A 27,940-nucleotide genomic window follows, 5' to 3' on the forward strand; every position below is an offset into this window, starting at 1 on the left:
GGCAGCACCGTGAGTTGCGGAGTGAATTTTACGACAATGTGAAATGCGGAACATTTCGAAGATTTTAAAATTTCTCGCGGGACGGGTGGTCACCTAGCATACTTATTGGGGCTCCCCCTCATTTCGTCGAAACTCGTTTCGTGGACTTACGTTTTGTGGACAATCTTTCATGGACACACGTTTCACGAACTCGCATTTCGTCGACACAATAGTTTCATCGACACTCGTTATGTGCAATGTATGCTGCAGGGACATTTCGCCAGGTGCTGAGCGAGCGCGCTCGCGCATATGGTGGGATGTCAGAATGAGCAGGTGTTTTGGAGGAAACGGGGAGACTCGAAACAGCAGTCATTGGTGGATGTATGGGAGCAAAAGATGCAAACTTCGCATACCAGGGCTGTCTGTCTAAGATGCTGCACACGATGCTGTTTGCGTCGTCGAGGCACGAAATGCGTGCCGAGCTCACCCGTGCAACCCCACCGCAGAGCAACAGACAATACGTTTTGCATTGCCACTGCCTCGCCACGTAGGAAAGAGGCGAAAGTTTCTCTTTATCGAAGTGGTATCCAATGCAGTTATACTCCGTTCCACCATAATTCACGGCGTAGTCAAAGGCTCGGATGCATCTAAATACAGATAGATATACTAAATTCGCAAATTAACAATGCATCCACTGCAGTTCATTGGTTTAGCCCAACATAAGCCCTTGCACCGAATGACAGTAAACACTGCGACGGTGTTTGAACACATACAGTGATAAAAACAGATTTAAAAACATATAAAAACCTTTTTTTTTTTCTAGCTACAGTGATATAAATCAAATTAATGTGATCTAGATAAATAAATCTAATATTTTGATTTGTTACAAATCAGTTTTTTTTTTTTTTTTCCATTTTGTGCAAGGGTTTTGGCAGATGAGAACAGTTATCTTGGATCACATCTCAAAAAAATGAAAGCCATTTACAACTCCCTGTAAAGCCGAATTGGAGCGCAGCTCTTGAAGAGGAGGAGGGAAGGGTACTGAGGGGAGGGTGCTGAGGGGAACCGTACTGAGGGGTCACGTGACCTGGGGAGGGTCACGTGACCCTGCGGTTATGTCGACGGCGACGCCGCTCAAGGCGGAAACAAGCCCCAAAAAGAGCTGTGCGCTCTAAAAGGCATGCTACTTGCAACCGCATAAAACTAAGGCTCAAATTCGGTGACGTGGCTCTTCGAAACTACCTTGTGGCAACTCTGGCGTATTACCATGGCTGATAGTGGCAATACCACTGAACATGTCAAAACATGGCCGCAGAGCTCATTTCGGAAACTGCGTTTGTCCCTCCGAGCTACAAGCACAGAGCTCACAAACACACACACGAGAAGAAAGAACAGGCATGCCTTCGCCCAATGCTGTATTTTCTCGAAAGCAGCAATCACTTTCCAAACTTGGCAAAAAACAATAAAGTGCAGAATTGTGGGGAAGAAAAGCCATGGGGATCCACAAATAAATTAGGTTCGCCCCTTTTTCGAACGACGTCCTTAACCCCCTTCATTTAAAAAAAAAACACAAGAAGGAGAGGTTGTAATTGTTGGGCCAGAGCAGTGTCATCCACTGGGCGGTATGCAGACGAGTTCGGTGCGATGCAAAAGCAGACGCAACGGCGGCCCGTTTCCATGAAGACCAAGACCGTCGAACTGCACGCCTCGCAAAAAAAAAAAGTGGGTATGGCGTCCGAGCGTCCGGCGGCTACTGTGGCAGCCCGCACATGTCGCACACGTTGCTGGTTCCGCCGTTGAGGAACGTGCAGTGCTGGCAGGTCCACGAACTTGAGGCACCCCCTTCCCTCTGCTCTCCGCCCGGACCTGGAGGCATCGAGTCACCAAGGGTTGGCCGCTTTGCACTCAAACTTGCCTTCCGGGATTCTCATAAAATCTGATACAGTTGAACCTCGATTTAACGAAACCTGATTTTACGAACAAATTCCGATTCCCCGTGCAGCCTATGTGCGAGGTCTCCCTTCCTCTTTTTTAAGAAGTTCCCGATTTAACGAAATAATTAGCAGGTCCCAGTGACTTCGTTAAATCGAGGTTCAACTGTATAAACTATGTCGCCAGATGCTGGATTCTGTGTTTTCAGAGTTAATTTTGTTGTGACAATTCGGTGTTTGTCGGAGTTTATTTCCGTTAAGATTCCGAATCTACCAAATTGGGAGCTTAATTATGCCCTATACCCTAAAATTCTAAAAAAAAAAAAAAAAAAAAAGATACCCACACTTTCAGAGACTTTTGAACTAGCAAAAAAGGTTGCCTCACTGGATACCAACTCCTAAAAATCACTCAACCCTGGACGTAGTCACTTGAAAGATTTACTTTTTTTCCCATCATTCCGAGTTTAAAGAGCTACTCCAGCGATTATTCTACAATTCCTGATTTGCCTCAAAATTGGCTCGACAAACAAACAGACATGGCTGTACCAGTCTCCCAAATATCGTGCAAAAAAAAAAAGCGAGGCTATTGCATTTTTTAATTGCATTCTCATCGCGTTTCCTAAACCAAGAGCCCCTGCTGGCAACACTAAATTGTGACGACAGAAATGGTACAAAGTGGGCAGTAAGCCATGTTCCCAACAGACTACAAGATGTTTGATGGCGGCGAAAGAATGCTTAAAAGCTCACTCAAAGAAAAGCATGAGAAAACGTAACACCCCTGGAGAGCGCGCCAAAATTTGAGCGTTGAGTTCAAGCATCGTCTTCATTTACGGCTTTCTCAACAGCTATTTTTGAATTTTGATAAAATAAATAACATACCGTGAAGACTAAAGTCCGGATATTCAGAAAATGCGATTTGTTTAGGTAGCTCACAAAACGGCCGGAGTACTGCTTCAATTCAAGGCACCCAAAAGGCTCACTCCTCAGAGTAGCAGGTGTCACACAAAAGTGCCGTGGCTGCAAAAGGGAAAAAGGGCAATCTTTCACGACGGGAGAACACGCATGGACGCCGGTGCAATTCACAAGGTGGCCCAGGAACTAGTGAAAAAATAAGAAACACGTGTAAATCTCGAACATCCATGGGCGCCCAACAGGCGGTGTTGGGGCGTCCTCTCGTCGTGAGAGATCACACGGTTGCACAACGAACTCGGCCGCAACCAGATGCAACTGCGTGAACCTGCCCAAAGAGGACGCGTCTTTAAAATGCAAATGAGGCGAGACAGCCCAAAAGTCGTCCTCCCCACCTTGGGACGCCAGGATCTGTTCAAAGGTCTGCCAGTGCTCGTTGGTGGTCCACTGCTGCGCCATCTCCCGGTTCTGGGTCCTCACCGCCTCCAGGAGGGGAGCCATCGTGTCCTGCGCCAAAACAACCGGCATCTCAAGGGCGAAACAAAAAATCCGCAGCTCTTCGCCACAGTACGCACGCAAAATCTTGCAACTTTTTACGGAGCGGGTGTCGTTCATAAGCGAGAACGTGGGCCGAGCATGCGACGGCCACGCATGGGAACCCCTCGCTCGTGTGCTTGTGTGTCACGCACACAAGCACACGAGCGGTGTATAGCCTAGATACTGTCTCGCAAGTGTGCACCTAGCGACAGTATCCGAGAAGAGACGACAGCTAACAACGACAAATCTGGGTGTTTTACGTGCCGAACCAACGAAGGGCACCTGGTACGCCCCGGCCGAGGACTTGGGATTCATTTTGACCGCCCAGGGATCTTTTGTTGCGCAACCGAAAACTCCGCTACACGGTGCCTTCTCCGCAATGAGCCCCTTGGATTGGTTGGATTCCCTGGCCACGACAATTGGGGGGGGAAAGTCGCTGGCGGCCTTGTCTTCTAAGCGGGTTTAGCCGGCTACCTTGAGGGGCACGATGTCCAGGGAGGCCAGGTAGAGTAGCAGGTGGAAGTCAGAGAAGGCCTCCAGGGCCCCTTCGGCCCCTCCCCCCTGCGCCACGAACTGCGCCAGGTGCGCCCCCACGGCGGGCAGGTCCTGGATGTGTCCCTCGAGCAGGCGGTTCTCCACGGGGAAGCGCCTCCGTCCAGCCAGGCCCCCGCAGAAGGTGTGCTGGGGCTCCACCGGGGTGGACACTGGCACGTCCACCAGCAGGTACTCGATGGGCAGGGGGCGCGCCAGCTGAGCCACCTCGTTCCCGTATGAGTCCGTGTACTGCGGGAGGGAGTGTGACACAACGTTTTTAAACTCGTCGCATTTATGGGACGGGTTTAAGCTTTTATGACGTCATTGGCATCTTAGAGCCATCGGCATTTCGGAACTTTCGCCATGATGTCACCATTTGAATGCCGTGATGATGTGTCTTCGTATGACGTGATCAGCGTAAAGGTTGTTACATAACATTGTGACATGACACCGTGACATCTTGGTGTCATGTGCTTACTTGAACCACATTATGCCATTACTTCACATGACACAATGGTGTCATGTGATGCTGTCATATCATGTTGTCATGTGCTTACTTGAGTCACATGGCACCATTACCTCACTTGACAGAGGTGTCATGTGATGCTGTGACATCATGGTGTTACATGACAACATGTTTTCCTGATGGTTACATGACACTGACGTCACATGACGTCAAGTGAACAATGACGTCACAGGGCACCTTAATTGCTATGTATTTCGAGCACCTCTAAGATACGCCAGAGACGGACAGTTTTTAACACACATAATGCATTTTAACAAAGGCGAACACAGATTCCACGACATTACTTGCAACGTGACATCCAGTCATATGGCACCCCGTCATGTGACCACGTCGCACGACGTGTCGTGCGACATCAGTGTCACATAACCGTCACAAAATCCGGCTGCGACCGGTTAATATAGGCATGTCTTTTGTAGACGTGCGGCAAGCGACAGGTCTTGTCTTTTTTTACATCAAAGAATGGAAAGATGAAGCCGTGGCTCCTCCGGGTTACCTGACCTCCATACGTGCGGAGGCGCGCAAGTGAACAAACGCTGTCTACTTTTAAAGTGGAGCTGTTAAAGGGATACTTCAACGAAATTTGAAATATTCCCGTCGTGTTCAAAAATAGGTTGAATACGATCCACAATATCCGTAAACGACAATCGCACGTTTGTATTTTGAACCTGATGGCTGTATTTTCCGCTATAAACGGCCCACTCTTGCAAGCGCTCGGAGAAGACCCAGCGGAGACCACGTGACATCCAACGCAATCGTGACGTAGGTCGTCTCAAGACGAGTAAAGCTACGGCGAGGCTGACGTCGAGAGGATGGCCTAGTCGTTCCAGCCACCGAAGTGGCTGCTTTTGTACGAATTTTGAGGGACGGGTTAATCTTCTGTAATCTTGTAGGGGGACAATAGCGACTTCTGCGACACACAAAAGGCATTCTCGGGAAGAGGGGAGTTCCTCCTGCCCCTCTTCTCTCGTCGTGGCCGGAGACGAGACAACCTCCGTCACTAGCTGTCAAGATTCCTAGACGGGCATTACAAACGAGGCATTAGCGACATCCACCAGGTGCTCTTTGCTAATCATTTAATTCATTTTAAAATTACTTTTTGTGACTTTTTTAACAAGATATTGGTGTGTTCGATGTGATGCTGCTTTTTTTAACACATATAGACCAAAAAATGAGCACCGAAATTTTGTTGTAGTATCCCTTTAAGGGCTAGTTTCCCCAGGATTGTGTCCGCCAGCAAACAAATGTCAACACAACACTCCAGGCAGCTACCGCCATCTATGAGCGACAGTGACAACAAGACAACCAGCTTGCCGGTTGTCTGGTCGCCGCCGTTGCTCATAGATGGCGGCAACCTTTCCACTCTGGCTTGCCGACTTGCAGCCGACCATTACTTCATTCCCACCATAATACAGCTTCGCTGGTCCTCCTTCTTCGCCAAAGTGCAAAGGCTGAAAGTATTTTTTTGGGCATGTATTCTTGCTTTGTTCTTGTTTTTATGCAATGTTTCGGGGGTTTACTGGGAACACCATTGAGAGAGACGCAGTGTAAGGGGAGGTGCAACAGGCAGCAAGTCAGGTGCAGGCGGGGGAGGCTTTCATGTAACTGTAGCAACTTGTTTGTGAATGCAACTCGCTGCTTGTGAGCTTTTTATTTAGTTTTCTCATATTCAAAGCATTATTTTTAATTAAACTCCTTTGTTCAAAAACTCCGTGTTGAGTCCCATTCGTCAGCAAGGAACCACCAGGGCATTGACCAAACGCTGGGTCCGCCGTCCTTTGTTTACCGTATTTACTCGCAGAATGAACGCACTTTTTTTTTCCGAAAAATCGATGCAAAGTTGGGGGGGGGGGGGGGGGGGGCGTTCATTACGCGAAGTAAAATTTTTGCGTCCGTATTTACTCCCATAATGAACGGACCTTTTATTCTGAAAAATCGAAGTAACTTCTTATCTCTTTGCGCGCAGCGTCCGACCCCGTAACCAAACTAAGCTGTGCAAAAAAAAAACTGCTTTGTTTTCTTTTTCTCTTAATTCCTTGGTTTTTTTTTTTAATTTTTTTTGCCGCCTTTCGCAAGTTGTTTTGTTTGCTTAGGCGTTGCTTAGACGAGGGCTCTCCGCTTATCTTTCTTGTCTCCTTGCGAGAGTAACCAAAGTGCGCTGTGCACAAAAAAAAAAAAATCTTTTTTTTTTTTTTTTTTTGCCGTCTTTCGCAAGTTGTTTCGTTTGCTTAGAGGGCTTCTCCGCTCCTCTTTCTTACCTCCTTGAGCGCGGCGCGCGACCCCCGGTAACCAATCTGCGCTGTGCAAAAAAAAAAAAAAAAGAAGAGACAAAAAGCTTTTTTTTGTTTTTGTTTTCTCTTAGTTCCGTGTTTTTTTGTTTTTTTTTCTCTTTGCCGTCTTTCGCAAGCTATTTCGTTCGCTTTAGAGCGCTTCTGCAGTTGTTTTTTTTTCTCTTGCTTCCGTTGGATCTTTGCGAATTTTTTTAACGCCTTTTGTTCGCCCATGCTGGCCATGCATTCGCGACCTCGCTGCATCAGGATAGAAAAGTGCGTACATTTCGCGCGCGTGGAGGGAGGGGACTAAAATTTTGACGTCCGAGTTGGGGGTGCGTTGATTACGCGAGTGAAAAAAAAAGTCGAAATTTTGAGAGCCAACTTGGGGGGTGCGTTCATTACACGAGCGCGTTCATTGTGCGAGTAAATACGGTATATAGGAAGTAAAAATTATATACGAACTTGTGAGAATCACATTGTGCCACGTGACACCGAGACTTGGCACTGTGACCTCACGCCGCACACATTTACGCAGATATTACCAACGCATTCTGCATATGCCATGCTCGGGCTTTAGACCAAAGGAGTGCCTAAATTTCCCGTTTCGCCACATTCGGGGTTCACGGCCTCTCTGCGATCGACCGCAGACGAGCCTGCTCCTTGGCCGGTTTTTCCACCCTCTGCCAACACCCCCAAGTAAAGAAAGCCCTAAAGACACAGAAGATTACACACAAATGCTGCGTCGGTGTTCTGCTGACTCGTGTCCTCACCGAAGTCAAAGTCAAACACTGAAGCAGGATTCGTCTCCAATCCACACCCCACGGCGGCCTTCATTAGTCACGCAGGAAATTTCGGTACTTCAACTTTCACGTGACGCAAGTGCTGCCTTTGTGCCGGGGGGAAGGAGTGGGGTGAAGAACACCACCCACCTTGTAGAAGACGTCCGGCACGTACTGGGCGCTGGAGGACTCCCGGACATAGCCCAGCTCGGGGGCGTCCTTGGTGGGCAGCAGGCAGTTGTCCCGCACCAGCGCCATGCACTGATTCGACACCTGGTACCCCTCCATGTGCACCCGCTGCTCCTTGTCGCCCGTGACGCAGACGGTGACGAACTTGGAGCCGAAGTAGCCGTCGGGCGAGAGCCGGCACGGGCTCGGGTGGCTGTTCTGGAAGTGGCCCGCCATGATGCACTCTTGGGCGCTCAGGAAGCACGACTCCTGCGGACATCCAGAGATCGTTTTCACGTGCCACACCAACGAAGGGCATCTGGCACGCCCCAGCGGAGAACTGAGGATTAATTTCCACCACCCAGGGATCTTTGATGTGCAACCGAAGTACCGGTTACGCGTTGGCTTCTCCGCAACAAGCTTCTGTCGGGTTACGGGCACCTCGACAGGGATTCAAACTTGCCACCTGGAGACTCGTAGGCCGGCGCTTTGCGTCGGAACTCAAGAAAGAAGGTACGGCAGAGCCTCGTTGATACGCTCTTCAGGGGACCGAGGAAATAAAACAAACGATACGGGAAAACGTGAGGAACGAGAACACTATTTGGGGGCGCTAGAGGTGAGACAGTAGCAACTCTCACTAAACAATTTATTTTACGCAAAGATTCAGACGCATGAACTCAAATTGGCTCAGGAAAAGTTTGCGAACATTCTTAGGTGTAAACTGAAATAAACATACCGTAAAAGTGTGAAGGCGCGATCTCAAATACGTCCAGAAAATATTTGTAAATGTCCGCTGGCACAAACTCAAATACATTCAAGAAAAGCTCGCAATTTTCACCTGGCGTTTTTGCTACTGAAATGTAGGCGAGCGACGGAGTCCCGTTCTTGTGGAGAGGTGTTTGCCGATGTCCTCATCGGCTTGTCCCCGCGCAGTTGTGTGCGACACTTCGGAACATTAAGACCACAAATGGGTCTTGCTGGACGACAGACTGTAGTGCACATGCAGGAGAGATAGCGGAGTGGCAGACAAGTTTCAATGGAAGCTTCTTTACACAGACTCCGAGGAGTACTAGAACCTGCAGTGCATCAGCCATGTCAAGTTCTTACAGCTTCTCTCACGTGTGGAACCAAGAACCGCGCGACAACACGAACCAGCAAATGAACAAAAACAGAGCAAAGCACAATAATGCACCAACTTTGCATTAAAAAAGAAGGTGGTTGCCAGATTAGATATGTTTGAGGTAAAAAAAGTAAGAGTGAAAAGGTGCTCGGCTTTCTCGGTCCTAGCTTTTTCACGAATTTTTAACGGGGAATGACTCGAAAGGCGTTTTATCTGACATCCGCGCACCTTTTTTTTTGTTTTTTTTTTGACAAGCAACACAAAGATTAAGCATTGCCTTGTCTTGGCCGTTCCGTTTGCTCGCTGGTTCGTTTTGTTGCGTGATTTTTGGTTCTGTGCACCAAGAAAGCTGCGGGAACTGTTCCTGGCTGAAGCACTGCAAGTTCCAGCACTCCTACGGGTCCCTGCCGAGAAGCTCCCTTCGAGACTCGTCTGGCCCGCTGCGCTCCATCCTGCACATCCATCCAGCCTTTTATCCGGCAAGACCAAGACACACGAGGTTGGGCAGGACAATTTTGCGCCCGTGGTGCCTTGAAGTGTTGCACGCGGGGACGAGGACCTGGACAAACGCCCCTTCGCAAGTCCGGGATTCTGTCGCTTCTACTCCGACCCTCCTCGAGCGTGACCGCACCTGCATTATGCCTTGGGTTAGTAAAACCAGTGGCGCTTCACACCGAGCCTCTCGCAGTGTTCTGTCACGTGTAGTATCCAGCAGCAGCACGCAACAATTCTCTTTCGTATTATTGCGACAGCACCGCAACCATGGCGGCAAACGTTGCATTGGCTCTTGGATGACAGTGCCACTGTGGAACAGTTCGGTCGATCCTCACCGTCCCTTATCTGTGAATGCACTTGGGAGGCGGACGATCCGTGGACCTGTCGTCACGTGATGCACCCATCCGTGAATTGGTCCTTTGTGTGAATCTGCCGGCGTCGTTGGCGCTATGTCGGCGGATTTTTGGACGTAAGGACCGGGAAAGCAAACTCACTAAGCAGGAAATTGATACACGCGTTCCTACGGGAACTTGACGGGACCAATGCTTCGGAACGTAATAGCCGGGAGAACGCAAAAACCGGGAATGTATCAATGAAGTTCCACTGCACTCATAGAGCATGCCGGCGAGGCTTGTTCTCAAAGGAAGGCAACATACGTTGAGCGACACTGTTAGCAGGAACGTGACAATAAAGATATACCACTTGGGTTACTGCCTTAAACATGACAACTTTTGCAACACTGGAAGTTCTTATGGCATCCATTAAATTTGAAAGTAAAAACAGCAAAATTGGTGCTAATAGTGTCACTGTGCGTGCAGCCAAGAGAAGTGGTGCAACCTCTCTGTAGTGAAATCGACAAGACAGAAGTACCCTACCACAGCAGTATTTCCGCTACATTATCCATGTACACGATTATCTTAAACTGCTGCACCGGCACGTCAACCTTATCGCAATTCATTTTTGTGATAAATGGAGGTTGCAGTGTGCCTGTAATGCCAACATCAAATTTTAAGGTTTATAAAAAAAAAATGCATAAAAAAACACAGGGACAGAGAGACAGAGAGAGACAGATTGCATAACACAAGGCACTTTTAAAATACACTAATCCCTCATTATAAGGAAGTCAACGGGACGGCAAATCTTTTTTATATAAGTGCTAATTTGATAAAAGTGACGGAGCCAGAGGAACAGTGCCAGCAGCCTTGGAGGTGGATGGAATCACTGCGGAACGCTGTGATCGTATATTTAATGAAACAGACCTTGGTTATGAACATCTCATGGCAGCTTAACCGAGTAAAAAAATAATTAAGTAGAGTTTGCTGATAATTTCATCCAGGCATTAGTCCTCTTCGAACTGCTCCAGGCATTGCAACAAGACTGTCACCGCCGCTGCACTCCACTTTGTTTCGAAGCAGCCGTGAAATGTTTCGCGTCTCCGCAGTCGTCGGCATTTTCTGAGGTGCCTCTCCGACGTCACTTCGTGTTTACTTTGTGTAGGCTTGTGTGCTTTCGGCACCGTAGCCTTCAAAATAAGCATGGTCGGCCCCCGATACACTTAAAATAATTCAGTTAAAAATGCGTGCATTTCGGTCCGGACCATGTTGAACTTCGATAAAAGCGATAATTCTAAAAAAGCGATTTCGTTTAACGAGGAAAAACTGTACGTAAAAGAACTTCAAGATGGACCAACCGGTTCAACTGACCGCTTTGTTGCAGATTTTAACGTATTCCCATACTAATGATGTTGTAAGCGTGTTTTCTCTATTTCAAAGTTGTTCATTCTCTTTGAAATATATAAAACAGCATTTCTTTAAAGGGGCACTGACACCCCAAAGGTCGAATTCTTTTTTAATTGTCTAAAACGATGCAAGTTAGTCATAGACACGCAAAAAAAACCACATCACAAAAAAAAATTTCCCGCGCGCGCGCTTTTTTATTTTTGGTGTTTATATCTCCCGCGCTCACCTCCTTGCTTCTTTTGATTGGTGACGTCAAAAATCAGGAAATTTAGAAGCTTTGTAGGCGACATTTCCATAACATTTAATAACGGCAGTCGTAAAACATGTTTTCTAATGCAATTGCGAACTCACTACGGCCTTTCTTTTTGAATGCAAAAATATTCCAAAAGCCGGGAATCATAATGATAAAAAAAACTGCTCCGACTTTACTCAACAAGATTAACAATTTAATCAAACGTTTCGTCTCCCATCCGGGAAACATCGTCAGTGAAACCTACAAGCAGGAATGAGGGAAAAAACTTCAACAGTCCTATTTAAGCAAGTCCGCGTACACATCGGGGAGGGGGCCGCGGTTGGAATTGCAAGCTGATGAGTCACTTCGGATGAACCATGATTCCACGAACCTGCGTGGACCCCACCTTTGTTCGCGCGCCAGAGTGGACGCATTCTCAAAGTCGAAACAGTGACCCGTAGTCCAACAATGGTCTACGAGTTCCGTCTTCGCTCTTGTCGCATGCGTGGCCTTCGCTACGTCCCTTTTGTGTTCGTTTAGGCGAGTGCAGCGCTTCCGGCCTGTCTCCCCAATGTAGGATACGTCACAGTTTAGACACTCCACTTTATACACAACACCGCACTGGGACTCTGGGGGGGTGTCATCTTTAGGTTTAGAAATGAGGTCGCATAGTTTACGATGGGGTTTGAAAGCAGTGCGGATATTCAGAGGGGCGAGGGCCCTGCGAATAGACTCAGAAACACCTCTCAAATAGGGTATTGTTACTTGCCCTGTCCTAAGTAGTCCATTATCCTGACTTCCTGCTTGTAGGTTTCACTGACGATGTTTCCCGGATGGGAGACGAAACGTTTGATTAAATTGTTAATCTTGTTGAGTGAAGTCGGAGCAGTTTCTTTTTGAAATACCAAAAATCAGATTTCGGTGTTATGTCGCTTCCTGGATTTTTGTCCTCCCTCGGAAAACTTGGCGGTGCTCGAGCAGAGGCTTATCGGTGAGTCGGGGAAGAAACCGGTTTTTTCCCGTGGCGGCACCCTTCTGTCCCTCCTGGACACCTCCTCCGGGCGCTTTGCTTCACAGCGTGGAGCGGAGGTCAGAAAGAAAGTCGAGTCGCAGGAGACCGCAAAATTTGACTCCCTGCACTGGCGCGGATCGCGCGGGAACTTCAAATTTGACATTTGGAAATTGCTTTTTTAATTCAGAAATACTGAATTCCCAAGTTTCGAATTTTGAGGCCAATGTCCCGGCATCATTTTCAATCGTTTCGGATAATAAAATAAAATATGATTTTGATGTGGCAGTGCCTAAAATATGATTTTGATGTGGCAGTGCCCCTCTAAGGTAGGCCTCTGACAAATCAAATTTTCAAAAAGTGAAACAGGTTTTTTGGATCTGCGGAATCCAGCGCAGCAATTCTGCAACACTAAAACTACTGCAGCCCTGTTAAACACAGGACGATTCATTTGAATGCATGTTTAGTTTATAGGCCACAAAAAAGGTTTAATAAATGACCATAGTAATTAAAAAAAAAAACACAATGTTGAACTTTTACTTCTAAAGTTCGCAGGGCACTTAATTACGGGTGACCAGATAAAAATAAAAACATTTTGTTGCACGTAGAACAGATGCTTTAGGCTTCAATTTCTGCCAAAACGACAAAAAAGAAGGTACCTAGATTCCGTTTCCCTTTAAATGCAAGAGCAGCAGAAGCTACCGAGCTCCGGGCTTTCAGTGCCCGTGCGAGCAGATGCACTCGTTCAGGACAACATGCTCATGTTTTTAGCTTCAGTTGTACATAAAATGAAGCAAGCTATAGTTTATAAAGAAAAGTTCAAGCACCATCGATCCATTTTCTTTGGCCGCAAGACACATTGGGTACAAACAGAAACCAACGACTGTTCTACGTTCAGTGTGCATCAACAACTGGTCCTGAACACCAATTAGCTCGAACAAAAGAAATACTAAGTAGCCTCATAGTAAACAAGCTAAACAAGACACGAAATGTGGCACTGACAATGTTGCGTAGGTGCTTGACCGTGCCCTTCTGGAGGTCCTCTGCTACAAGGTCCGTGAAGATCCAGCCCACCCGGACAAGTCCTAGCCTGGACGCCAGCTCGTCCACAAGTTTCTCCTTGTCGTCCGGCAACAGGCGCACCGAATCCGGCGTGCTTTCCTGCATGCCAACGACGCAGAAACTACGTGAAAACAATGTACCCCGCGAACAATACAAGCTGAAACATCCAATCCGGCCTTTTTGTCCGTTTGCGGTTCCCACAAGCTCTACAACCTCTCAACATTTGTCAAATAATTCAATGCATGTGACCCCGACTTTGCATTCATCTGTTAGTTCAAACCACAGCTCTCTGAAAAACTGGCAGGTACACCAAAGAAGCACAAAGGACTGTTTTGGCTCATTTTGTCCACGATAGTGCAAAACAAGGTATGTGTAAAATACAAACAATGCACTGCCAACATGCAACATACAAACAAAGTATGAGCAACATACAAGCAACACAATAAAGTATACACCAATTTGCTAAATGGTCCTTCCAGTTCAAAAGAAGCTGAGGTGGTTTTCATATTCTAAAAGGTTGAGAGTGTCTGGGTGTAGGCAGGCTAAAAATAATGTGTGTAAAGATTTTTTTTTTTCTAATGGTAGCAGCAGGAGTGACGTGATCGCAAATGAAAAATTCACCCTAGCTCCGTTCCCAGCTGCCCACTGAGCGCAAAGGAAAAACAGAGGAAGAAAAAATTGATAGGCCCATTGCCATATCCTACCAATGAAGCGGCAGAGGTAGCCGTGGTATTTTCCCAACGTATCATACATTTGCACCATGTAGAACAACTCCTAGCACAGAGTTTGAAACGCAAACCACATACCTCCCGTTTGAATGATCTTCATGCTTCAGTGGCATCTGGCCGTATAATGAACAGCGTTGTTGGAACCTACTCTTTGGACATACCCGATCCGCCTACCGGAAGTTTATGAAGTGTGCCTACGCGAGTTGCCACCTGTGCAGTCCCATTCCTCTACGATCGCATGAAGTGCGTGCTGTTACCAGTGAGCTGCATTGCATTCTAGCGCAGTGGCGCTGCTGCACCGGCTGCGTTCCCTTCTCTCCTCCGCAGCATACTTTCTTCACTGTTGTTGCCTAGGCAACACATTTGGTAACAATGATGATCGCACACTGCCGACCCGCTGGCATTACTGGCTATAGACGGCTGCCGCAATAAATCTTTGAGAAGCGATGTCATTAACGGTGTCGGGTGACATTTGCTCACCTTTCAATTGTGTCCAAAACGCCCTGCGGTAATTGCCCTGCGGCAATTGCTGCCCATTTGCTCCAAGATAGAAGTAGATTACGCTAAACTCTGCCGGATTGCAGTGCAATAACCGAATTCCAGACACAAAAAGCTATAGCAGGTTGCTCTAGATTCAGACTTTCAAAGCAGAATGTGTTATGTGGCCGGCGGTTAACACAAAATGTGTTATATGGCTGGCTCGATGACGCACAACGATGTTTGCGCCGTTGGGACACGAAATGCGTACCAAGTGCCTTTGTGGAACATCAGCGTAAAGCAACACGCAATACAATCTGCGCTACCACTACCCCTGCCCCTGCCCCGATAACCTAAAAGTGCCTCAGCTTCCCTTTAACTTCCAGCCAAACTGAGGCTTGTGCCGAAGGGACACTTTGGCCGAAGAGACACTTTATGCGAAGAGCCACTTTGGCCAAAGAGCAACCTTGGACAAAGAGTCACACTAGGTGAAGAGACACTGGCTGAAGAGACACTTTGACCGAAACGATGCCCGAGACAAATGTCGTACCTGAGGGGGCTCGTAGATGGCCGCCACGATGGCTCGTATGCCCAGGGGCACGTCCTTGTGGGGCTGGTAGCGTCCGTATAGGAAGCCCACCCGCTGGTGCATCGTCTCCCGCCAGAAGTCCAGGAAGTGCTCCACCAGCGAGGCATTCTCAAACATCACCTGCGTTGCACGCCGCACCTCTGTCAGCCTGCGAAAGCGCTCAGCAGGCTGCACACTGCTTTTCTCTGCGACGGTTTGACCATGACCACAAACTGGTCACTATCCTCATTCAATTTAATTCCATTTGCTTATTATCAGCTAGATGAACATATGCGACACTGAAAAAACAGACTGACCCATAGGCAGTCGGCTAGTTTGGGTCTATTAACAACAGGGGCGTCTAAGGCATAGAGTGAGAGACGCAGATTTAGAGACTAGGAGGAAATGCTTCAAAATGAAACATATATACAACAAGACTTATACAATCATAAAAGCCATACCAATTTTATTAAACTGTGAGGATGGTTATGAGGGTGAAGGTGATTTAAGAAAGCAAACGTTATTAAAATATAATGTGCATTTTTAGTGTCTGGCTACAGTTATGTGAACATCTAAGTGAGTTCCAGGTTTTTGTGTCACACAATATGATGTCTTCCCCTGTATGTGTAATTATGACACGGTGGCAGACCAAAGTGCACAGATAGATGTCCTCTAGTTTGACGGTCCTCTTGTAAAAGTACTGTGATTGGAAAGTTACACGACTGTTTGATCATGAACACAGATTGGTCACTGTCTTGTTGCATGACTGCTTGACATGGCTGCAAACTGACCACTGCAGTCATGTTTGCGGCTTCGTTTACGACTATTTGACCATGATTGCAAGCTGGCCGCAGTGACCCTGGTTTCTGTCGTGTCATGACGGACACGGCAAAGCAACATTTTTTTTTACAGCATTAGAACCTACCGTAAAGTTCCGAGAGAACGCCTGCCCCCGAGAGATCGTCCATTTCGTTTTTCTGGCTAAATATCTGCGACATAAAAATTCTGAAACATCGCCCACCCCCCGACTCTCGTCGGACGTCACGCAACGTCAGACGGGAATCGCATCAACCACGCAATTTGCTGTACCGGCACGTCTGACACGTGAGCTCATAGAGGGTTACCGCGTTTTTGTCCGCGATCTGCACACGCGATATCGGCTCCCGTAACACGCGAGTTGTTCCCACGTGTATGTTGCACTGTGAAATGCGAATCTGCTGCGTCCGCAGTCTGAGGTGCCTGTTCCCGTGACATAAAGTTTTTAGAGGATTCCCGCGTATATGTCCACGATCTGGATCCCACGCGAGCTGGTCCTGCATGTATATTGCATGGTGAAATACGATTCTGCTGCGTTCGCAATCCGCGGTATTTGTTCTCGTAACACACGAGTTTGTAGCGGATTTCTGCCAATTAGTCCGCGATCTGAGCACGCGGTATCGGTTCCCGTGACAGGCAAGTTTGTAGCGGGTTCCCGCGTGTTTATTGCACCATAAAACTTGCATCTGCTGAGTTTGCAATCTGCGGTATTCGTTCCCGTGAGATGCGAGTTTTCGGTGGATTTCCGCAGGTCCTTCGCACCGTGAAACGCAAATCTGCTGCGTACGCAACCTGCGGTATCCTTTCCCGTGACACAGGAGATTGTAGCGAATTCCTGCGTGTTTATCGCACCGTGAAACACGAATTTGCGGTGTCCGCGAACTGCGGTATCAGTTCCCGCATCACATGGTTTGTAGCTGATTTTTTTATAATTTTGATGTGGCGTCCCCAAAGATAGCCCACCCCATGTTTTTCATCATTTATCTCTTACTTTTGCGTGGGCGTTCTTTCGTAACTTTACAGTATATATATGGCGATATACAAAAAAAAAAAGGAGCGAATAATCAGTTTCTAAAGAAGATTAGTTTATCGACGCAGTGTCAATACCGCTCTTGGTATTGTCAGCAGTATAGGAAATGTAACAAAAGGACAGTTACCAAGAAAACAAAAAAATTGCAGTGGCTTAGCTCGGCTATGCCAGGATATACGTAGCGTAAGCCTAGGCTCAGCTGGTTATTCTTAGCTTTCCTGGTTGTCTAGGATTAGCTTGATCATGCTTACTGCTGCTTCAATGACACACACATGGTATATACATTATGTGACTACCTCGAGATCCAATGAGTTAAGCTGTGCGCCACGTTGTTATGTATAGAGAAACCAAGCTGCTGCGCAGAACAACCGGACAGCGCGAGCCATGATCTCGAGCGGGTGCATGCAGGCGGCGCGTGCATCGGAAACTGACACGCGTCACGTCACTGCTCCTCGCGCATGCGCAGCACGGCTCTCCAGAAGCCACGCGAAACTGCTCAACTTCGGCCAGTGTAGCTCACGCTACAAAATATATGCAGTTTAAGCACTGAAATTATGTCAGCCTATTCCCTGCGTTAACTGCAGAACGGCACAGTGACGTTCCAAAATCAGTTAATACACAGACGGCATTTATCGAGTATCGAAAGCTTACGGTTTTCCACCATACTCCGTCTTCTAGACAGGAAGCAATAAGACGCTTCTTGAACAATACCCGCAGCCTGCCTCTGTGCTCGCACACTATTGCCAAAGCCAAGTTTCTGCTCGTGGGCGAATCGGATAATGGACGAAACGGCTCTAATCGCACATCTGCTCACCCAAACAATGCACTGCCTGGCGGTTGCGTCCCCATGCCTGTGTGTCTCCGTCCAGACACACACCCACCGACCGCCACGGTCCTCTTTAACAACGCGTCCCACGCGCAGAGAACAAAACCAGTCACCATGTCCACGTGCCGGTAGACCTGGCGGTTCAAGGTAAGCGCGTTGGGCTGGCACTTGGTGCAGATGCCCTGCGGCCAGGGGGCGTGACCCTTGCACCCCGGACGCAACTGGCAGCTGATGTTCTCCAAGGCCGCAAACTTGCCCCTGTACGGAGAACGAAAGACGGGCCATCACGTGGGGCAGGGCGCAAGCCCAAACGGGTGTCCAAACTCGTGCTGCACTTTGTTCCACCTTTCGTTGGCCGCGACGGAAGTCACAAGCCGTCTCGACCAATCCGGCTCCGCGAACGTGATGCGCGATACGCTTTCCGCCTGTCGCAGCACCCCCTCTCCCGTGGCATCCGCTGCGGTTAGTCGTAAGGTGAAACGAAGTATGGGATCAGTCCCACTTGTGGCCACATGGGACAACTTAGATCAAACTAGTTCCAATTCCAAGTGGTCTCAGTTGCAAATCACTTGGATCAAGGTGGTCTCAGCTGCAATTCTAAGCAGTCCCATTTGCAAATCACTTAGATCAAAAATGGTCCTGGATCAAAATGGTTCCTGCTACAATCCCAAGTGATTCCACTTACCTATGCAGTGCAATCTACTTATAACAATGTGAAACCCAAAAATTCAATTGTTATAACCGATTATCATTGCATCTGGACTAGAAACTGAGCATTTCTAGTCTAAAAACTCTATAAACTGATCATTTTAAGTAGTATATCATTATACCTGGTGTTGTTATGAGTGGATTGCACTGTATTACATGAATCAAAGTGGTCTCAGGTAAAAACCCCAGTGGTCTCAGGTAAAAACCCCAGTGGTGCCACTTACAAACCATATGGATCAAAATGGTAACTGTTACAATCCCAAATGGTTCCACTTACATATATTGTAAAACCGATTATCTTTGAGGCCCCAAATTTCGAGAATGGAGCAGCGGGGACACATTTGCACCCATTCACTTTCGCTAATTCTAAAGGCTAGAATTCGCCTCTATAGACAATAGAAATACTCGTGCCCCCTAAGGTTCACAGTTTTCGAGTCACGAAATTCACGAAAATTAGGGGCTCACAAACATTAGTGGTTCTACAGTACTACACGAATCAAAGTGGTCCCAGGTAGATTCAAGGGGTGCCACTTACAAAGCGCTTGGATCAAACTGGTCCTCGTTACAATTTCAAGTGATCCCACTGACAAATCATTTGGATCAAAGTGGTTCCAGCTCCATTCCTAACTAGTCCCACTTACAAATCACTACAAAGTAGTCTCCATTATAATCCAAAGTGATTATACCTACAACACGATAAAACCACCTGGTGGTCAAGGTGGTTCCACTTGTAATCTAAAGTGGTCTCAATTTTAGTGACGTGATTGGTTTAAGTCATTCTGGAGCAGCTCTTGGAGCAGTCAAATGTTCATTTTAGAGCAGCAAAACGAGCTTTTGGAGCATAAGCACACACTATCATTTTCACTCATATCACTGCAAATATTATGTTAAGATTTACGTGTTGGCCTGTCCAACTAAAAGGCAATGTCTACTTTGCCTTCTCACTAGTGTGCAATCTTTTGTTAGCATCGATTGCACAGCAGGAGCAATTCCCTAAAACACAGAACTAGCCGTTTAGTTGCGTGTAGAAGCACCAGACACGGTAACAAGGTGACTGATGAAGGACAGCACAAACTGCCGTGAATGGTCACTTTAGCTACGGAATCCCACTGAAATAATGTTAGAATAAAATGATTTTGAGCACCTGAATTTATGTTCCCTTCAAGTTCTAAAGCAGTGGTTCTCAAACGGGGGTCCGCAAAGGCATTCTAAGGGCCTGCGAAACCCTGCGTCGTCAGTCAAGCCCGGCAGTAAAAGTTGTCTTTTATCCGACTGAGAATAAAATTTCCAATTTTCAGGCGAGTTTTCTCGTGTGTATGTCAATGAGAGAAGTCTACTTTGCACCAGCCCTTAGTTATATGCACTTATTAAATCATTATCATAATGACCCTATACCTTTCCCCTCACCACAAACGGGGCTCTCCATCATCTCCGCCGATTCACAAGGAGTCCGCAAAACATCAAGGGTTGAGAACCACTGTCCTAGAGGTTACAATCAAATTGCAATTATTAATTCAAATAAAAAACAAAAACAAAAATAAACCCTACAAAAGAGTCCATAAAAATCTTTTTGCTAAATCTTGAACTGGAAAAAGATGCCGCCAGGATATCGCAGTCTATCGTACATAAAAGCCGAAGTTTTATTCAGAAATTGCGCCACATCTCGCTCTGGAGGAGTGCTTTCCCCTTAGCATGGGGGTGCGCTGCGGCGAAGCAAGACACAAAATTGCGAGGACTATACTCTGTTTCACCTTATGATGTACCGCAGGAGAGGCTACAAGCGCGAGCTCCTTGCTCTAGGGCACATCTCGGCGGCACAAGCTCTCGTGCGTTAAAAGTAGCTCCCAACGCTATGAGCTCGCGCTTCTAGCCTTGTCTGCGGTACAACATAAGGTGAAACAAAGTATAGTCCGCGGTTGTCGCTTCACTGCAGTACACCAGTGTGCTGTCAGAAGCACACTCAACAAAATTAACTAACCCGCCCAAACAGACTATAAACGTGAAAATTATTGCAAAACTTTGTCAGTGTTTGACGCAAAATCAAATCGAATAGTATGTTATTTGAGGCGATTATTGAAAGCTCCGAAAACCCACACAAGCGCGTTGTAACAATCCGGCTAAGTCGCAAGGCCGAAGCTATTTACTTTCAGTATCATTAAAGTGAAATTAACTTTTGGTGCAACATACCAGGATGTAGCAGGGTAAGCCCTACGGCACAGTTTGGCACAAATGACACAGTAATCACATCACTGCATTTATGAAGATCACTTGGATCAAAGTGCTCTCAATTACAATTCCAAATGGTCCCACCAAACGGCCAAATTTGCAGCTTTCCATTTCTCAGAGAAACCGAAAGAAAAAAACGAAGAACGGGCAATCACGTGTTCGCACTAACACGGCTGCAAAGTGTGGTAGAGCTCCCATAATAACCCATCACATCCCGGCGACAACCGCAAATCTTTCCAGCTCACTTGTCGAGGCCACCAGTGATCTTGCGCAGGTAGGAATGGAAGGAGAGGTGCTTGATGTTGTGCTCCCGCAGGTAACCCTCGTTGAATGGCTGCAGAGAACAAAGCGTGCGGTGGTGAGCAACAACTGTCACCAATGGCAGGCGAATGACACTGACCTCGAGTGGAGCGCAGTGGACACACTTGGCATTGGTTCCGTGGTGGCACCTGCGAAAAAAGACCTCTCAGCTGCTTATTTTATCTACAGACTACATACGGAGGTATCAGTAGACCGTTCTGGAAACATGCAGCACCCGCACCATCTTTCTGACGCATCACAGCCATAGTACCTTTTCGAAATTCGGCCTGGCAACCTCAATTACTGTTGTCCCCTCGGTGTGTGGCACGTACGGTCGCAGTTTTAGAATGCAAAGGGCACGACGATTACAAACTGGAGACGTATTGGCTTTGTTACAGCGTTCATTCTATTTTTCTTTGTATTCTGAACTCGCAAAGGTAAGAAAGAAGGGATTGTGCTGCCTCCAGAATGTACGGAGCACACAAACTGATTGAGCATACATCGGCACGTCCCAACAATTTCTTGCGCCGTGCAGTGTAACGTGAGGTCGCCAAGCGGCCTCGTGTGATCTTCTGGAAAGGTAACCAATGTCCCTGACTATACATGAAGAAAAAGGACCGAGTCTCTCCCACACACAACTTATCCCAATCACGACACTATCTGCACCAGTTGCTTGGAAAGCAAAACGTGGCATGTTAGCTTAAGGCGTGTTCACACAGATGCAACCGAGTAGGACAGGCTGAGACAAGATCGGGTCTTAAGCCTCTTGCGATGGCTTAGGACCTGCTCTGCAGCAGCATATCCAGTCCTATGCCGTCACAAGAGACTTAGAAACGGTCTTATCTCAGTCGGTCCTAGTCGGTCACAAGTGTGTGAACGGGTGCCTTTATGACCTGACTACAAGACTGTGTCTTATTTGTAAGGCCGTGTTTTTAGGGTCTAGCCTTGTCCGCCGTCCGTGCTCACATCGATTGCCATCCCATCTGTCTTCTTAAAAAAAAAAGAAATGTTTGCGCAGTCGACAGGATTCGAACCTGTGCGGAGAGACCCCAATGGATTTCTAGTCCATCGCCTTAACCACTTGACCATGATTGCGGGACGAGTAGGGGCTCTGAGATGTGGTAGTAACTCAAGAGCTGGGGTTTCTGTCATCGATAAAACGTTGCATGTAGCCGTTCAACGTCTATACAGGAGAGGGCGCTGCGGTCAAATGCGTATATAACCGCGCTAAACTTTGCATGCATGGCTAATGAAGTTGAAGTGCAACCCGGAACTCAGCACCATCAGCACTACCTATGAACAAAATCAGTATCATCAGCACCACCAGAGCTTCGCCCCAATCAACATCATTCACCACGTGGAGGTGCGGTCAATTTTTTTTTATCTTTCGTTCACAGATGTTGGTGTTTCTATTGCTCATTTTCTTTTTTATTTTGTAATGCTGCTTTCAGAATATTCAAGAAAAAAGACAGTAGGTTTCGGTTAAAAACAACAGGTCCTGCTGCACTCTGGTAAACCGGACATGTGGTGGCTTTCCACCAACACTCTACACAACTTTGATAAACTTTGTAAATAACTTTTAGAAACGTTTGAAAGAGCTTCTACTGTCAACCGGACATGTGGTGGCTTTCCACCAACACTCTACATAACTTTGATAAACTTTGTAAATAACTTTTACAAACGTTCAAAAGAACTTCTACAAACGTCTTCAAAGACGATGTACAACTCCTTCAAAGGTGTTGCAGAACTTCTACAAAGGTCCTATGGAGCTTCTACAAAGGTTCTATAGAACTTCAACAAAGGCCCCATAGCACATCTGCAAAGGTTCTAAAGAACTCCTACAAACATTCATAGAAACTCATAGAAAAATGAGTGCATCATGCTTGCACACAAACAGCACTCACAAATAGGCAGTTTGATGCTTTAGCCCCATGTTCCAGGGAATAAAAGCCAGCCCTCGGATGGCCAAAAAAACATGTTTCTCGTTTAAAGGCTCGTTCACACTCTTGCAACTGAGTACGACCGGAAGAGACGAGACCTGTTAAAACCTCTTAAAATTTCTTAGGACGAGGGAACACACTGGAACGCTGGTGCCATTTATGCGGTGACCCTGGAACTGCGTTTCACAAGAGCAAAGATTTTGCATTAACAGAAGTTTTTCGAGACAAGAAAGAAAGTATAATGCGCGAGAGAAATAGAAAATATGCCAGACCGTCAAGTTTACACTGCTACCCAATAGGTGGCGCCAGTGTGTCCTCTTGTTGTAAGAGACACCTGGTTCTAAGAGGTCGCAAATGTCTACGAGCCTTTAGGCTCGTAAAAATAGTAGGCACTGGAGAAAATCGGCCATCTGCATTTAGTCCTTATCTCAAACTCTTTTTGTTCATGTTCCGTTCATTGCAAAGCAACGCGAAAGAGCCCAACTACCTACCTGATCACGCCACCCTACTGTCTCCTTCAGCACAATAAAGTCTGTCTGATATGGTCACCGAATGTCAATAAGCGCACGCGAATGCAGCGTCTGAACCCATCTACAGCCGACCGCGCACAATGCAGCCACGCCACGCTTTGCTCGGAGAAGCCTTAACGTGATCTCAGGCCCAACCGTGTACCAAGCCTCGTCGGAATCGCCAAGGGTTTGCCAGGCAACCACTCTCCGTTTTCGGCGTCGACCTCCATAAAGGCAGGTCTGACTTTGGCTGGCGTTGCCGGGTTCATGTCAGCAAACGACCTTCAAAAGATGGCGTCTCCCGGTGCTGGCTTCAGGCACTGCGTTCGCGCGTTTTTTTGTAGGAACGTTTCGTTGCCATGGCGACAGTGACTATAGCAGACGGACTTTATCGTGCGTAGAGAGCTTAAAGAAGCGGCGGGGTGGCGAGATAAGGAGAGTACTTTGGCTCTTTAGCCGTGTTTCCCAATGGGCAGAACGGGTACAAAAAGATTCAGTAATAAGACTTAACGCAGATGGCTGATTTTCTCCAGTGCCTAATTTCTTGACAAGCCTTACACAAAAAGTATGGTTTTAGCTTGTAATTTGGACAAAGTTGCTTGTACTGTAACACCGGGGCTAAACTAACGATGCACCCAGAAATGCTATATGGAACTTCTGCAAACATTTTAAAGAACTCAAACAAAGGTGCTACAGTTTCTATACAACTTTTACAAACAATTTATAGAAATTCTGTAGCAGGCACTTACAGCTTCTCATCACGCGGACGGTCGATGAGGCCCGACTGCTTGCTGAGGAACACATCCACCTCGTCCTCGACAACTCCAGACGTCGGCGGCCCCGCCGCTGCCGCCGCTTGCGCCGGCATCGCCGAATCCGATTGCTTGGTGCCTATTTGATTCTGATTGGTCGATTTCTCCCCGTCGCTCGTGAGCCGGTCTGTGTATACCAGGTACAGCATGTCTCCGTGCCTGTGACAGTCACAAGTGGCAACGCGGTTCATCTCTGCATTTTGTCGGTACTTCGCGTGGCTGGATGAGCACAGTTCCCGACTGATACGGCGGGCCAAAAACCATGCACGGTGACAGGCTGTACGTGGGCCAAGGACTTTCCAGTTTCGTCAGAAAAACACACAAAAACATTCGTCAATATAAAAACTATAAAAGCAATTTAAAAAAAAAAAACATTGTTAAACGTTTGAATGTGTTAAAAATACAAAACCTGTTCAAATCGAAAGACACCGATTTCATTAAATTTTTGCTCCAGCTAGGACGTTTTTTTGGTCAAAACCAAAAAAACGTCCTAGCTCTTTGACCAGAATTCTTAGGTTTTCATGTGTTTTTAATGCCACGAATTAGTTTTTAGCATTCGTTCAAAGCAGATCACGAAAATACACCGATATCTTAAAAATAAATAAATATAGAAAACCATTCACTGATTTCCCTTATAAATAAACACAGGAAAATCTATGGCCTAATTATACGTAAAATGTTTGTAAATCTGTCTTGAATGGGACGTGGCCTTGCTAATCACACAATACTTCGTTTCATTTTAGGTGCAAGCCAGGGTTGTAAAAGTTACTTCAAAAATGTACCTAAGATACAGTTACCCACATGAAAAGGTTCCTAGGTACTTGCTTAAAAATGTACCTAGGTACAGGTACAGTTACTCCTAGGATACTTCACTTATTTCCCCCAAATTTGTTGGAATATATTGGAAGTAAAGCTTTTTATACTAATGATACAAACAAAAACAAGTTCAATAAATGTGCCTTGTTGGTGTAAGCGTGAGGAGGAAAATTGCATTCACATGAGCATTCCAGGACACATTATCTTTTTCCCTTAAGTGCTCTATTTGACTTTAGAATTAGGACCTCCTCGAAGTGTTTATCTGACATCTTCAATCGCAGTTTAGGAGGAAGGAAGAGAATGCGCCACTTTTCCCAGATACAGGGGCTTTAACAAAACCTGTGCACATCTTTCGAGTTATCTCCTCCCCTGTATAGCTGTCAGAGGAGCTTCAAACATGCAATGAAATCAATTTCGGTTTGAGATGAAAGGATCAGGTCGCTATTTTCAATAAACAGAGTTCCAAAGCAATCCAATAAATTTGTGTTGCTAAAACGGCATCACTAATCCACCATTTGCTCAAATGAACATCGCCATTCGCTAAAGTGTCAACCGATAAAACAATATGGGCGGGGCTTCATTCATTAAAACGTCGTTCCATCAAGTCGGTGCCTCCCAGGTCGTACCCAACCCAACGTTAATCACGGCACATGGTAGTGTGTTAACAATTCAAGATTTACAGTTCCTACCATTTCGACGAAGTGAATAGAAAAATACATGTAAAAAGTAACTGCACTTAGTAACAAGTTACTAGAAAATGTACCTAGGATACAGATACCGAGAAATGAAAGCACCTGGGTTTGTACCTCAGGTACAACAAAAGTACATAGATACCAATTTCCAATTACTTGTACCTGGGTACTTTACCACCCTGGTGCAGGCACAAGAGAAGCCACAAGAGCGGGCTCTGAGCTTATAGTGGCCCTGCCAAGCGCGCACACTCATGCAGTGCAAGTGTCATTCAGGCCAAAATGCTTGTGCGCCTAACTCCTGCTTTGCTCACATAGTAGAGTGAAACAAGCTACAGGGGCACCAACATTTGTCTTGTAACACTCCTAAAAAAAATTGTGACTTTGATGGTGTAAAAATTACAGTGTCTAGCGTTACGTTAGACGAAACCCAGGATAAAAATTAGAGTTACGTCCGACGTAACTTTACCCCAAGGTTTCGAGTTACGTCCGACGTAACTCAATGTGAAAATTAAAGTTATGTCCGATGCAACTCAAAATAAAAACTATATTAACGTCCGACGTAACTTTACCCCAAAATTTCGAGTTACGTCCGACGGCACTCAAAATGAAAATGCCCGTCACATTACTTTTTTTTCCTTTCTCGTATTTTCCCTTTCTTTAAGACACTTTTTTTTTTTCCTCCCTTTAAGACGATGTCTTGCGACGCTTTCTGAGAATCGTGGATAGAGTTGAGATTTTAACCGATTCACAAATGCTGCATCGTACTTAACGCAATAATCACAATATTTTTGTATTTACGTCATGTATCGGCCGTAAAGCGAAACATAAGCGTAGGTTACACAGGACGTAACTTTAACTTTTATTTAGGGTTCCGTTCGACTTAACTTTACTGATTATTTGGAGTTCGGTCAGAAGTAACTTTAATTGTTATTTCGAGTTCCGTCGGACGTAACGCTACACACTGCGTAAAAATTACGATGCGTAAGGTATGGTACCAGTTGTCAAAACTCCCCTTTGGGTCACACAACAGAGCATTTGTTGTATAAACTGATACTCAATGCTCAAGCTGAACCTAGCATAGTTTCAGAACTTTATCTTTATAATTCGGTAATAACTGAAGCATGCTTAGATTCCTGGCACACAAAAATTTGCCTGATCTTATGCAAATAGCTTCTCTTAGGACAAAAACCTTTCCCAACCTATCGTTGACTTGGCAGCAAAGTAATAAAATATTCCCGACAAAAAAATAGACAAAACAACACGTCGCGAAATTTGTTGAATTGCTGAGCGCATATTACATGTAAGAACCTACCGAAAGTTCCCCGCCAGGGAAATTTGTCTAAGTCGACTCGGCTGATGTACAGACCGGTAACGATTAGGGTTTCCATGTCGTGATCAAGACTCGGGTCAAAATAGGCGTCAAATTTCTAACAAAACAATAAGTAATTCGGAAAGAAAAAGAAAAATAGGTACTTGGACTTACTTGAGACTGTACACCGAGAGATGCTTGCGCTCTTGCGACGGTATCGGCTTGGATTTGTCGCGGCATTTGTAGATCGCGAAACAGAAGACGCTAGGCAAGTTGAAGGCACTTTGGATCTGCGGAGATCAAAACAACGCGCAAAGCTCTTATGAATAAAAATACAACGGATGCCGGCACGGAGCTACGGGTGGCGCCGATCGTTGAGGGCGAAAACTACGTTAGCGAAGAGCAAATACGCCGATCACCTTATCATAAAGCAGGGCCGTGCTGTCACTGGAGTCGCATTCCACCCTCTTGGTCCCGTCGGGCGACTGTACGCGAAGAATCTGAGGAGGAAACATGGAAAAAGTGCTCAATGTTTTGGTGGTGACTCAGCGCAAGTTGAGATATTTTTTTTTCCCCCCCAACACGTCCCAAGGTTGGACAAACGATGCTGGTCTGACAGGATTGCACGGAAAGTGGCTCACCATTTTGGACCGTTCGTGGCTGAGTCCGTTCTTCTGAAAGTGAGGTTCAGTTTCGACGGTGGCAGTGAAGCGGTCATTCAATGAATGAAACAAACGCGATGAATTTCATTTTTTCTAGTCCGGCTGAAGTTGGTAGCTGCGGCCATCTTGTCTTAATCTCGAACGCAGGTCGCAAATTGAGCCGCACACGCCGCCGACACCGCTCCCTAGCGGCCATCACTATGATGGAGCGTGCGGCCGGCCATATGCTAA

General features: G+C 46.5%; 1 protein-coding gene across 3 annotated transcripts; it reads right to left on the reverse strand.

The window, feature by feature from the left end:
• Positions 1-1,381: 1,381 nt before the first annotated feature.
• On the reverse strand, positions 1,382-27,909 carry LOC115331699 (nuclear protein localization protein 4 homolog). 3 transcript variants are annotated; one of them, XM_029993901.4, is made up of 13 exons: positions 27,689-27,909; positions 27,467-27,547; positions 27,222-27,337; positions 24,168-24,389; positions 21,070-21,118; positions 20,915-21,003; positions 17,849-17,993; positions 15,046-15,204; positions 13,231-13,389; positions 7,616-7,903; positions 3,831-4,139; positions 3,215-3,326; positions 1,382-1,845 (listed from the first exon to the last, which is right to left on the reverse strand). In XM_029993901.4, exons 1-13 carry the CDS (start codon positions 27,689-27,691, stop codon positions 1,730-1,732), a joined length of 1,848 nt encoding a protein of 615 aa, XP_029849761.1. In that variant the 5' UTR covers positions 27,692-27,909; the 3' UTR covers positions 1,382-1,729. The 3 variants fall into 3 exon arrangements, with proteins under 3 accessions (XP_029849761.1, XP_040355758.1, XP_029849760.1); XM_040499824.2 differs by having other exon boundaries at positions 20,915-21,118; positions 27,689-27,854; XM_029993900.3 differs by lacking the exon at positions 27,689-27,909 and having other exon boundaries at positions 27,467-27,562.
• Between the last annotated feature and the right edge of the window lie 31 nt (positions 27,910-27,940).

The sequence above is a fragment of the Ixodes scapularis genome, unplaced genomic scaffold (assembly GCF_016920785.2).
Source record: "Ixodes scapularis isolate PalLabHiFi unplaced genomic scaffold, ASM1692078v2 PGA_scaffold6__148_contigs__length_123643588, whole genome shotgun sequence".
Taxonomy (NCBI): Eukaryota; Metazoa; Arthropoda; class Arachnida; order Ixodida; family Ixodidae; genus Ixodes; species Ixodes scapularis.

Coding starts and splice junctions, on each gene's coding strand:
- LOC115331699 (XM_040499824.2), bottom strand. Junction 24,390..27,221: donor CTCTCGGTGTACAGTCTCAA/GTAAGTCCAAGT, acceptor TGACTGTCACAG/GCACGGAGACATGCTGTACC. Junction 4,140..7,615: donor TGCCGGACGTCTTCTACAAG/GTGGGTGGTGTT, acceptor TCCCTCCCGCAG/TACACGGACTCATACGGGAA.